The 13,618-nt window shown below is 40.0% G+C and overlaps 1 protein-coding gene across 3 annotated transcripts; it reads left to right on the forward strand.

Annotated features, from left to right (window-relative positions):
- Positions 1 to 1,558: 1,558 nt before the first annotated feature.
- LOC311356026 (kinesin-like protein KIF23) lies at positions 1,559 to 12,955 on the forward strand. 3 transcript variants are annotated; one of them, XM_084475806.1, is made up of 23 exons: positions 1,559 to 1,618; positions 2,065 to 2,131; positions 2,274 to 2,402; positions 2,605 to 2,710; positions 2,836 to 2,972; positions 3,336 to 3,448; positions 3,592 to 3,762; positions 6,246 to 6,358; positions 6,521 to 6,642; positions 6,825 to 6,927; positions 7,003 to 7,082; positions 7,181 to 7,300; positions 7,376 to 7,535; positions 7,887 to 8,048; positions 8,252 to 8,418; positions 8,771 to 8,944; positions 9,211 to 9,423; positions 9,672 to 9,998; positions 10,950 to 11,183; positions 11,399 to 11,487; positions 11,641 to 11,689; positions 11,850 to 11,884; positions 11,981 to 12,955. In XM_084475806.1, exons 1-23 carry the CDS (start codon positions 1,605 to 1,607, stop codon positions 11,994 to 11,996), a joined length of 2,901 nt encoding a protein of 966 aa, XP_084331932.1. In that variant the 5' UTR covers positions 1,559 to 1,604; the 3' UTR covers positions 11,997 to 12,955. The 3 variants fall into 3 exon arrangements, with proteins under 3 accessions (XP_084331932.1, XP_084331933.1, XP_084331934.1); XM_084475807.1 differs by lacking the exon at positions 9,672 to 9,998 and having other exon boundaries at positions 11,981 to 12,951; XM_084475808.1 differs by lacking the exons at positions 9,672 to 9,998; positions 10,950 to 11,183 and having other exon boundaries at positions 11,981 to 12,950.
- The last annotated feature ends 663 nt before the right edge of the window (positions 12,956 to 13,618 follow it).

The following is a 13,618-nucleotide window of genomic DNA, read 5'->3' on the forward strand; positions in this document are numbered from 1 at the left end:
AACATAACATTTTTATCCCACTTTATGACTGCTGTGAAATGGAGAATATTGCAATGTATTTTATTTATATTCTTAAATAAACATTAACAATATAACGTTAAATTAAACAAGTCATTGAAGTAATTTCTTGTGAAGTACAAACATTAGTATAAATAAAAACAAACAAACACTCACACTAATATAGGTGTTGGTAGTCTTCCTAAATGTATTGTCTGGAACTCAACTATAAAGCTTATCAGCAGGTGCAATGGACAAATACAAATATCCAAAATCTAACTCAATTCAATATTGATAGAAATGATTCAGTTTGGCCCAGTAAGGCCGTGACAAAGACTGTCCCCTTGTGTACCGAATAAACGAATGTACAAACAAAGAAATAAAAGACAGCAGAGACTGAGACTGCCAGCTTCCCTCCGTGAAAGGTATCTACCACACATGTGGCCTTAGAAAAGCACGGAAAATCATACCACAGCAAAACAGGCCAAAGACTGTTCACACTGCTGCCTTCTGGAAGATGTTACATAAGCATACAGGCACGTACCAGACTTACAAACAGTTTTTACCCCCAGGCCATCAGGCTTCTTAACCAGTTACTCTAGCCCTGTTGATTATATTGATAAAATAAACACTTCTTGTTCATTCAATGTACATACCTTAAATTAAACTAATATATTTATCGGCACATTCCACTTTTGACTGATCATATTTGTTTTATTTTTGTGATGTATACTCTTGCTATTCTGCCCAAATTGTGTGTAATCGTACTTATTGCCCATTCCACTTTAGATTTATGGTACTTAATATTTCCACTCTTCATTGGATATGCTGCATTGACAGTTGTTTACATTCTCTGGAACTGTCAATAGTGTTCTAACCCTTTTATTTTGTATTATGTATATTTGATTTTCTTGCCACATTTGTTTTGCTATTTTATTTGTGACTCTTTTGTTAATATATTATGCCTCCAAAGCCTGCCAGGTGAAAATATATATATTAATATATAATATATATATAATATATATATATAATAATATAATATTAAAATGTAGCTGGCTCTGCGTTTTCTGCACAAATGACAATAAAACATAACATAGTGTAAACAACGATGTATACATTAGTCAGCTGAGACCGTGGGAGTTTTAGTCTGAGGCAGACTCTCTAACCTTATTCCGTCCAACATGCTCCTAGTGAGCGATATTTGCCAGAGAGAGGGCGGGACATTCAGTTAGCGGCGAGGGATTTGGCCAGAGGGAGGAACTTCCGATAGAAGTACTTCCCTATCCGTCCCATGTCGGATATTGTTTTTGTTTTTTATGACACCGTTTTTTTCGTAAAAACGCATTCATTCTCGTTGTTTTAGTTGTTTTTCTCATAATGTTCTTGTTCTTCTCGCTGCGTTGGGATAAACAGGGATAATGCTATAATCCAGGGTCCTCTCTCAATCTAGGGAGAGACCAATATAAATAGCTGGGCGGGACTTACACAATTGATTTTCTCACTCGCCTTCTCTAATTGGTGGAGACGCCAGCCGGGTTTTACGAGAGGGAATTTTCAAATCTAGAAGAGGCGCTCGGTAAGCCCTGTATTTTGGAACGAAAACAACAATGCAGCGACAAGGGTAAGAAATAGGGCTTCTCCTAATACCAAACCAACCGTAAACGATGGACGAATAGGACAATCTATATACTGATTTGTAGTGCAAAATGTCGAGCTAAATAATATGTATAAAATATTGTTAACTAGCTAGGTATCTATGCTACATACGTAGCATGTTGGCTAAAGCGACCTAACTGTCCATCCGTTTAGTTGGTAATCGCCAGGAAAGTTCAGACTAATGTACATCATATATTTACAATTAGGATTCAAGCAATTTAATTCAGTAAAGGCCATAGCAATATGTAATCCTTAGTTGTCAGTGAAGATGTGTGCACACTAGATATTCAAACAAAGAGGCTTCGTGTCGGTCCACATTCAACGAATACTATGTTAGTGTTGTTCAATCGACCGCTATCTCTGTTTAGAGGAAAGACCGTTTCCTCGTTCACTCGTTCTCGTTGACCACAGTAAGGCAAAGACTCCCCGGCGTCCCGGCCACAAGAAGACGTCAAACACAGAGAAAGATCCAGTTGGGGTAATTAATCAGGAGGGCATTTCAACCATTTAATTGTTATTTCTATACACTTTTGTGTTTAATGCGTAAGGTGATTCAAATACGATGTCACTTTGATTGCCGTTTGTTTGTAGGCTCCTTTACCCCTCTGTTGTGTGTTTAGGTGTACTGCCGGATACGTCCACTTGGAGCAGATGATGAAGAATGTTGTGTTGAAATGATCAGTAACACCACTATTCAGCTGCATCCCCCGGACGGGCTTAAAGCAAACCGAAATGGTGACTTCAAAGAAGTAGGTGTCACAAAATCTTCATGGTTGTAATGATGTGATAACTGAAAAGGCACAAAACATATTTAGCTTTATGAATAGTTGCAGCCCAAAAAGTGGACATAAAAAATAAGTGTTTGGTGTTATCCCTGTTGTAGACAAAGGCTTCATACACTCACATTTACAGGGTACAAAACAAAAGCTGCTTACTTATTTTCTCTTCTAGACTCAGTACTCGTTCAAAAAAGTATTTGGAATTCAAACAACCCAAAAGGAGCTGTATGAGGATGTGGCCAAGCCACTGATTGAGGACCTCATTCAGTGTAAGAATGGTAAGCGAAAGCAACTGTAAAAATCTGGCATATTACATACGCCAGATTTCTATTTCTAGACATATGTCAGATTTCTATCAAGGACCATGATGTGTGTTTGTATGGTGGCGGGCATGGGCACATAGGTCTGCTGTTTACATATGGCGTCACTGGAAGCGGTAAGACCTTCACCATGACAGGCTCACCAGGACAAGGAGGGCTTCTGCCTCGCTCCCTGGACATGCTCTTCAACAGCATCAGCCCCTACCAGGCCAAGAGATATGTAAGGCATCAACCTTGTCCCTCCTTTAATGGGGTGCCTTACATGTGCATTATTGGCGAGGGAGCGATATCAATTTAAGTAACATGGATTTAAGTAGCGACTATTTGGATATTGCTTCGTCAAATTTGTTGCTAAAAACACATTTATTGTCATGTTCTTATTCTTCTTGCACCGGGGACTGTTAACTGATATATGAAGCTCATAGAAAGTGAGAGTTGTGCTGCGGTAACCTGTGATAGCTATACATTACATTTTATAACCTTATCTCAGCCTAATAATCCATTGACTCACTGTATTTGGGTTATTCCCTGTGGGTGTGGAAGAATAAAAACAAACAGATTTATTTTGTATCTGTTCTTTCAGGTGTTTAAACCTGATGATAAAAATGGATTGGAGATCCAAAGCCAAGTAGATGCCCTACTGGAGAGACAGAAGAGGGAGAACATGCAGTCTGTCCCAAAAACACCCTCGTCAAGGTAGTAGCAATACCTGTCATGCCAAGTTCTTTATTAATGCCTCTAACAGCACCATCAGTTCTGTACAGTATTTGTTGTATTTGATAAACTGTCTTCATCTTTTAATTGTTCTTTCCATGCTACTCTTTATTTTTGGTAAGCAGACAAAAGGCTGACCCAGAGTTTGCAGACATGATCAGTCCGGAGCAGGCATGTAAATATGACAACGTGGATGAGGACAGCTCCTACAGTGTTTTTGTGTCCTACATTGAGATCTACAACAACTACATCTATGATCTCCTAGAGGATGCTCCATTCGATCCCATCAAACCAAAGTAAGAAAAGTCTAGGGTTAGCCCAAAAACATAATTTCAAGGTTTGAATAAGTTACGTTTCCAAACAAATATTTGATGAAGTTTATCCGTAGTGTGTATCTTTTACTGCTTGTTTATCGTAGGAGACCACTACTGCAGAATCTAGTTCTGAACAACTGATTGTTTTTTCCTTTTATTTCTACGGTGGTTAAATTAGTAAAACGTAAAATGTGTAATTTTAAAAACGCAAAACGACTATCACGTCAGTGGCTTTCAGATCCACTCATAAGTCGAAGTTTGACTTGGTGGAGGCACAGCTTCAATGCAGCCTAAAAGTTTGCAAACACACCGTTTCTAAAGTATGAGAGTAGACCTATTTCCAAATATCACAAAGCAAATGGAGGGTTTGAACATTGTGCAAAGTCAATGTCACGGGGAGTGACAAAGTCTTGGCACTCTGTCTACAGAGGATCATCTGTCCCCGGAACCCCGGATCTAGTAGATCCACAACCATACAAGTTTGAGCCATTAGCTCCGCTTGCTCCAGAATCCGCCCATGGGGCAGAGGATATGGAGCAGCAGGACAAAAAAAAGAAAATGCATAGATGCATATAGATTACTATGTTGGCGATCATATACGTTTTGGGTTCACTGCCTCTGCATCGGGGGTTTGTGGCCTGCGTATCTTCACACTGGGCGGCAGCGGTCAAAGTGCTACCGGAATTACCACAAAATTAACGAATGATAATTCGGTCATCCCATATTTAGCAAGTGTTGACGTGACGCATTCTCAGACATCTAGCACTCTTGCATATATATTTTATCACTGGGATATTCAGAAGAAGTTGCATACATAAGTAGACTGCTTATTGATGTCACTGTATATGGCTTAAGTTCCATGCACCTGATTCCGTGATCTTGGTAGAGGTTATTTTCCTACAGTGCCTGTATGGCGTGTCCACGCGCCCCACATCACCACCACATCTATCCTCTCTAGAAGTGTATGGACAGAAGAGCGTCCTGGATGTTCTCATCCTCACATTAATTATCATGATTTTCTAATAAATTACATCCTTCAAATAGATCCTTCAAACTTAAAAATTTTTTTTTTCCAAAAGTATTGAAAAAGGGGGGTCGTCTTATATGCTGGTCAAAACGGTACCTATCGAACAAAAATTCGGTCTCAGCCCTAGAAAAGCCCTTCTTAATTTATCTGTTGAAACCGGCTTTCACATTGGTATATCGACTTCAGTGTTCAGTAAACAATTTCCATACCAATGAGGACACCAAAACTATTTTGCTTTCTCATTCATTAAGCTTGGTGGATATAACATCAGTCGGTTTGCTCCAGACTGCATACAATGTGTTATGTTAATAGCATTACATGTATTGGCTTTTGTTTTTAATCTTTGTTTTATTAGGTGGCTTGGTGGAGGCACACCTGTACAGAACACTGAGTTTGTGTATGTGGCCAGAATGTTTTCCATAATGTCCGCCTTTATTCCCCTTTGGCTCAAAGCTGGCTGTAGCTTGTCCTTTTGTCCTTTTTCAGATGTTCGTTAGTTAACCCTGCAATCCGTGTATCCTCTTAACCTACCTTACTATGGAGACATGTAGAACGTTCCATGTCAAACTTCCTTTTCTATGTGTGCAAATCCTATGTATACTTTAAGCACTGTAGGCTTTTTCTTACCCCTTGTTATGTTGGTCTTGTCATCTACAGTTTATCATCCGATGGATGTCTGCCTGCTAACATTAAAACATGGTGTTGTATAATAACTAGAGATGCTCCAATTGATCGGACTGTCGATCATGATCAGCAGATATTGGCAAAAAATAGCTTAATCGGAGAACCCCAAAAGCGCCACTCAAAAAAGCCGATCACGTGACGTAAATTAATTGCGCAACTTTTTTCCCCTGCATGCGGTGTGGGCACATCAAAGCGGAACTTGCCAGTGGTAGCATGAGTTCTCACGTCTACAACATTGTACTACACTGCCAGGATTTCACTGGATCACTGTAAAGATGGCAAAGGAGGCAGTTTTACATTCAGTGTCGTTTACTGAGAACTTGCATAACTTGCGCGCTTTACCCTACATACAACAGTATGTGTGCAGGCACATTTCAGTACCTTGTATATAGCAGTATGCGCGCAGGCATATTTCAGTACTGTATATGACATTCTGTCACATTCTGCGGCGGCTTTGGTGAATGCATTCGGTGGCGTGTCTCAGTCATGGGGGATCCAAAGAGAAAAAATAAAGAGTATTGGAACAGAAACTGGTGCTTGCCGCCTATCCAGATTACAGAAAATATGGAAGATTCCCATTCCGCTGCCATTCTGTGATCGGCAATCGGCAGATCATGATTTCGGTGATCGGGCCCAAAAATGCTGATAATAACTATTATAACACTTAATGTAAAGTTGTGCTAAAAGTTTTGATACATTGCATTGGTGGCCGTCTTTTATTCAAGTGCTTATTATCTCTATCAAATTCATTCAGAACTCCCCAGTCCAAGATTTTGCGTGAAGATCAGAATCATAACATGTACGTGGCTGGCTGTATAGAGGTGGAGGTGAAGTCCACTGAAGAGGCCTTTGAAGTCTTTTGGAAGGGTAAAGTGATACACCTTTTCCAAATGTAATTAACTGTTGATGATAATGAAGCTTCAGGTGGAAGGCCACTGTGTAAATTAAATGTATGTATGTACTCTTCATTGAATCTTTATTTTCTATATTTTTGCTAGTAATGCTTAATTTTTGTTATCTGCTTTGCAGGTCAAAAGAAACGTAGAATCGCAAATACGCAGCTCAACCGTGAATCCAGTCGCTCTCACAGTGTGTTTATCGTGAAGCTGGCTCAGGCTCCTCTTGATGCAGATGGAGATCACATTTTACAAGTAACATGCTCTTTTAAGAATCCTCTCCTTTCCCAACTGGTTATGTTTTAAATGCCTTTTTGAATCAATTTGTAAATTAATTAATTTGCCTTTGACAGTACTGTGACAAACCTAGTCATGGTGGCAAATTGTTAGCATACACAGTGAGTCAGGCTTGTTCAGATGCTGATGGTCAATTCTAGGATAAGAACCAGGTGAATGTGAGCCAGCTGTGTCTGGTGGACTTGGCTGGTAGTGAACGCACTAGCCGAACCAGAGCTGAGGGTAACCGCCTACGAGAAGCAGGTCAGTTCAACACTGGTTTACTATGTCTCTCTGGGTGAGGGGGTGGAGTGCTCATACTGGCTGTCTCGTTGATAGGCAACATTAACCAATCCTTGATGACACTGCGCACATGCATAGAAGTACTAAGAGAGAATCAAATGTGTGGAACAAATAAGGTAAGCTGCTCTATATATATATATATACTGTATATATATTTTTTTTTCTGGCAATCATCTCTGCATAGTTTTAATTCTACCTTGCTGTTTCAATGCAGATGGTGCCATATAGAGACTCCAAAGTAACACACCTGTTCAAAAACTACTTTGACGGAGAGGGAAAAGTCAGGATGATTGTCTGTGTCAACCCCAAAGCCGATGATTATGATGAAACTATGGTAAGCACTTTGCCAAATTTGGATGGCTTTACATAACCATTTAACATGTCTAAGCTGACTTTGTGTGTATTGTAGCTGGTGATGCGCTTTGCGGAGATGACTCAGGAAGTGGAGGTAGCCCGGCCTGTTGACCGGCCAATATATGCTCTTCCAGCTGGTCGTAGACACAGGAACCAGGCCTTCAAGGAAGAGCTGTCACGCCGTCTCGAAGAGAGAGGAGGCCCATCCAATACTGGTAATAAAACTAAGTGCACAACATTTAATTGTGCATTTTTTTTCTTAGGGTTTGGTTTTCCTTTAAAAGGGATTTCATTATTACAAAAAGTTAAATGTAAGATGAGATGTAAATATGGACTTAATATCCCATTGCCCTGCTCCAAGCCAAATCTGATTGTAGCAAGTGGGGATAGCGATTTTCTTCTGGGATAGTGGTTGGTGACTTAGTCAAACAAGGGTTTGTCGTTTTCCTTTCAAAGTTTCCATTGGAAAAATAGTTAGATTTGGGCATACTTCAAAATTATACATAGAAAATGAATGAGCATGGCAGCTGTTGTAATGCTTGTTAATGACTTTGCTGTCCCTGTAGACGACCCAGCACTGATGAACCAGCTCATTGACAGTCTCCCAGCCCTGCCGGCATGTGAACTGCTTGACGCAACTGATGACCAGACCCTGCCTCGCCTCGTTGAGGTCCTGGAAAGGAGGCATCGCATCCGCCAGATGATGACCAAGCAGTTCAACAAAACAGGTGGGCTCTTTAAACTGAGACAGAACAAGAGCTATTGAAATGATGGCTGATATTTGTACACTTGCCTACTCTACAACATGCATTGCCCCTACAATTACTGTGTTCAAATATGATTTATTTATATTGCAAACATGAGATGAGAGGTGCATTAAGCCAGCAGGTTGTCATAATGGTTACTTTCATGATGTGTTCTCTATCTACAGCAAACACACTGAAGTCCATACTGCAGGACTTTGATAGCCATTTTTCTGCCAAAGAGAACTTCATCCATGATCAGCGGGGCAAACTGGGCGAGAAGGACAAAGTCATATCCAGTCAGAAGACTGAGCTCGAACGTTTGGAAAACAAATCCAAAATGCTTGAGTACAAGGTATGCTACTGCATTTCTTATCAAATTAGACACAGAAAGAGAAAAAATACTTTTTAGTTGGCTGTAAAATAAGCACAAACTCAGATTCAGCCCACAAGCTAGGGCTAAAGGCCTTTCCTGTGGCATGGGATGTTTATGGAATTTTTTTTAATTAAGATTACTGTTATTATGGTAAAGTTTGAAATATCAGATGGCATAACATTTTCAGAAGGCCTGTACTTGTATTAAATGCATCCATTAATGCTCATGTAAATGCCCTGTTTTTTCTTTTTTTTTCTTGTGCCTGCTTCTAACCTCAACCTTTCGAAAACCCTATTTTTTTTTTCTCATTTCACTGGGTTTCTTGTTCCAGATTGACATCCTGCAGAAGACCACCAACATCTATGAAGAGGACAAGCGATCCCTCCAGCAGGAGCTGGAGACGCGGGAGCAGAGGCTACATCGGGAGCTCTCTGAGAGGAAGCGCATGGAGCAGCGCATGCAGGGCATGGTAGCTGACACAAAACACAAGTGGGAGAAGGAGTGTGTAAGTTGACCCTCTTTTATCAAATACAATTTTGTCCAAAAAAGAAAATAGATATGCAGCTAAATTGCACACATCAAATGTGATCCAATAAATGTAGTGCCTGAACATAACCAGTAGTTTAGTAGTTGTGGCTGTATTCTACCTAAAGAGAGGTTCATATTTGCATTGGTTGGAATTCACACTAGTAGGAGTAAGAGCATATCAAATAAGCAGTATTTCAATATTAATTTCATCTTGTACCTGCTGGTATGCGTGTGGCCCTGAAGGAGCGGCGAGTGAACGCTAAACAGCTGGAGATGCAGAACCAGTTGTGGGTGAAGGACGAGAAGCTGAAGCAGCTCAAGGCCATTGTGACTGAGAGCAACAACGGCTCTGCAGGCGGTGGTCCCACAGAGCGTTCAGACAAACCTCAAAGGCCATCCAGGGAGAGGGACTGCCCAGCCCCCCAGAAGAGATCTGCCTCACCATCGCCCATGCCTGTAAGTGTTACCCCCACCTCCCCTGATTTAATTGTGCATGGTGTAATGAATGTGTCAACTAAGCAAATGTATACTTTGTTAAATTGTGTGGTTCTGATTTTGGGTGACTTATTTAATTCTTTCTGTTGCATGCAATTATTGTATGCCACTACCTTTTTGTGCTTCAGATGGCTGTTGAGCATTTGTCAACTTTGTCACCGACCCATATTGCATAACCACACAGCTCCCTTCCTTTAACCTTTCTCTAGGACTTCAGCCAAGCCCCTCCCCGCCAAACCCCAGGCAATGTTAGGGCAGCTCAAGATCTTTGTCACGGCCCTTCCTCCTCCTCCCCCACTACCACCTGCTCTAGTCTCTCAGTAGCCTCCTGCATCACTGACTGGGAGCACAGATTTCCCCTAGACTCAAGGCAGGGTAGGCAGCCTGAGACCCCTCAGTACGGGAGCCGGAACCCCGGTCCCTATTTTGGTGGAAGCAGCAGTGTGGGTCGCAGGAGAGGCCAGCACTGGGCCGCAGACGCTGAGACCCCTACCACAGCTCCGGCCTATGGGCTAGACCTAGAGTCAGGCATAAGGGTTAGTGTGTTTTGGCATCTCCTCCTAGATGTCCTTTTAAGCCGCTAGATGCTCATCTGTGTAGTTTGTCATGCCATTGTCTATTTTTGTTGTTATTGCATCCATAGTTGTTTGAGTAGAAAACTGCATTGTGCTGCATCCATAGTTGAGCCCATAGTTTTAGTCCAGATAATTGGACACGTGTATCCATCTCAATCTATAGATGTCGTACCTCCTATAGATAGAGATGTATCCATCGCTTTTAAAACCCTGATACTTCCCTCTTTGTGTGCACCTTCTTATGGTCATTGGCTTAATCGGTTTGTTTATTTTTTCACTGTTTACCACTAATTAGTCCTTGGAATTTCACCTTCATTGGTAATCCCATCTCTTGAATGCTTCATTCACATCATCATCATCATCATCATCATCATCATCCACTTACTGCTTTGTACGGTTTCTAATGCAGTGGGTGTCTCTGGTAGCTATGTCATTTGCTACTGGAAGACTAAATTAATACATGCAGAACAATACATAAATACAGTAATGCAATCATTTGTGAATCTATATTGAATTCGCCAGGGTTTATACAAATGTTTTTGTTAAACCCCACACTTCAAAATTGACTTTCTGCTCTGTGTCTTAGTCAGAAATCCAACCCTTACCTATTTTGGCAATATTGCTAAGAGTAGTATCTCAGTGAACCTCCAAGAAGGGAAATTCTATCAATATAAAAATGTTAAGTGGGTATTCCAATCCATGTCAACATATCCGTGTAGTCTTCCAGTAGCTTATATTTTAAACTATAAGCCTTGAATTAACCTCCATTAATCCTCACCATCATCGCAAGTAGTCACTTACCATTGCAATCACAGTCGAGCCGCCGCCATCTTATTTTCTGGTCTCATCTTCTGGCACTTAATGCTAACGTCTTGGTTTGTCTCCTCCTCACCACCACTGGAACCACCACAGACTGCACCGCCAGTTCATCAGTGGCACAGACGCTCACAATCCACGGGTGGGGAGAAATGGGTAGACCACACACCGGCGACTAATTTGGAGCTAGACACTGTCATGCAGCCAATCATACCCAATGCAATCAAGGTGTCGGCCCCCAGTGAGAAAGCCCTGGCTAAATGCCACAAATATGTGCTCACCCATCAGGAGCTTGCCTCTGATGGTGAGATTCACACCAAGCTGATTAAGGTAACAAGGCGTGGTTTTCCTTCACTTCCGATCTCTGCACTGTGATTCCTAAATGCACTTAATTTGATTGATTGATTTGTAATGTGCCAAAAAAAATGACATTTCGATCCGGCACAAGGTCCCAAGCCAAGATTACATTGGGGGATTTTGACTCCAAGACATCTTTTCACCAGTAACTCATGGTTCCATGGTTTGTCTTTGTATGAACTCTCTAGGGTGATGTGTTTAAGACAAGGGGAGGGGGTCAAGCGGTACAATTCACCGACATCGAGACACTGAAACAGGAGTGCCCCATTGCTTCAAGGTATGTATCCTCCTAACCCTGGTGCTCTTGGGGAAAGCTACTTTACAAATTAAGCATTAATAAAACATATTATTAGACTTAATAATTATCGGTAACATTACACATTGTCAATGATCGTTATGATCATGTTTTCTTCTTGTTTGTTTTTTGTAGTCGTAAGAGGAGGTCTGGCTCTGGTGGAACTGATGACCAGGAGAACAGGGTTAGTTGCTAAAACCACATCCATTCCATCCATTTATTATATATAATGTATATTAATATTTGTCATGATTCACTGCTCAACATCAGTACACAATAACATTAGCATCCGGCTGATAAAGCTCCAATGACGTAAAATACATGCAAATACATTTTCTCCATAGGTACCTGTGGCTAGTTCAAGTCATGTCTACCAAAAGTAAGCAAAATTGTGTTTAACTTCAGTCAGCAAATACAGATTGTAAACATTGGTGTTGCTTACAAAGAGTCTGACGCTTTTTTTCTTTTCTTACAGACGGAGAAAGCCTTAGGGCAATTTTTGTGAAAAGTAAATGGATAGTGTTTGCATTGACCAAGTGGAGTAAAGTTCACATGAAACTATGCAAATGTTTTTTGAACGCCAATGTTGTACTATGTGTATTAGATCACATTTTTGGAACAACCTACAGTTTGTACATTACAATGTGGTAACCCTGCTATGAGGTAATTCATTATTTTTAATATATAGGAGTGCCCAGGATACTTTAAAGGCCCGCTAAAACTATTTCAAGGTTGTTTTTTTCTCCTCCAAAGATTAGAATATATTATATTAACTATTTCACATGCGCGCAAGTTTTTGCATTCAATTTTTTGACATTTTAATTCTCAAATCATGACTGGGCTGATCAGGAAGAATGATTGTTAAAGAATGTACCATGTATTAATTTAATATCCTACTGTCACATCCACTGTACATTTATAGATATTAAGATTAAATTAGCCTCTTGTAGACTGTAAATAAGACAAGTGAAGGAACACTAGCTGAATCTGAGGATGAACAAATTAATATTTGTTTTTTTGGCGAAAGTAAATTCATTCAAACATGATCTCTTGTTTGTCATGTATTTTTATTTGTTTTTGGATGTGATACAATTGTTATTTTAACGTTCCGGCTGTTAGTAATGATGGAGTACTTGGCGTTAATCTTGTTGATTGGAAAGATTTCAAAACAATCGTTTGTGTAATCCGGATTTTACAAAATCCCTATGTTCCCATTAAAATGGGACCCCTCACTGCAAACTGCTACATTTAGGGTATTACTAGGCACAGTGTGGTTGTGCTGTCAAGTAGACTTTATCTAGTGTGTGTGAAACGTTATTTTGCCTCTAAAGATATGATGACACACTCGATCAACTGGAGTTTGTCAAGCCGTCATTACAATTTTGTGATGTGATGCTGCATGCTTTTTTGATATCTTTACATTTGCCAGCATGTTGTAATATTTGAAGGAGATTTTGTTGGAAAGTTTCTTAAGTTTGAACAGAAAAGCAAATTTATGCTTATGAGTGTGGTCACTGTGTATCATGTGGGAAGTATGACAATGATATCAAATCAGCAATGCAAATGTATATCCATCTAAATGCATATTTTCCATTTAGTAGACAGTCCAGGTATTGCTCCATCTAGCATCCCATTTAAAAAATAAATAATAATTCTAATCTATTATATATTGGGTAATATTAAAGTCAATAAGTATAGTGCAAACATGTAAAGTTTATGAAGACAAATGTGCATACAGTATATTTAAAGCACTGAAAAATGGCTACTTGTAGTGTAGCAGTTGGACAGCAGGTGGAACTAAACACCTACAGCAAATTAGGCGTATTCTGATTAATCTGTAGATTTAGTTTTAATGGAAAGCCGTTTTTACATTTATTCCTCAGGATTTACTAGTAACTATTCTAAAGTTATTAGGACTTATTCTTTAGTTACTAGTCACTATTCCATTTGAATAGTGACTAGTAACTAATAGATAGGTGCTAGTGTCTAATTAATAGTTACTAGTAAAACAAATTGATACTAGTAACTATTGGAATAGTTACTAGTAAGCCTTGAGGAATAAATTAAGCGGTTAACATGGCTTGGCATTTAGTTTTCACAGAAAGATCACAGC

The sequence above is a fragment of the Micromesistius poutassou genome (genome assembly GCF_964030765.1).
Source record: "Micromesistius poutassou genome assembly, chromosome: 12".
NCBI classification, from domain to species: domain Eukaryota; kingdom Metazoa; phylum Chordata; class Actinopteri; order Gadiformes; family Gadidae; genus Micromesistius; species Micromesistius poutassou.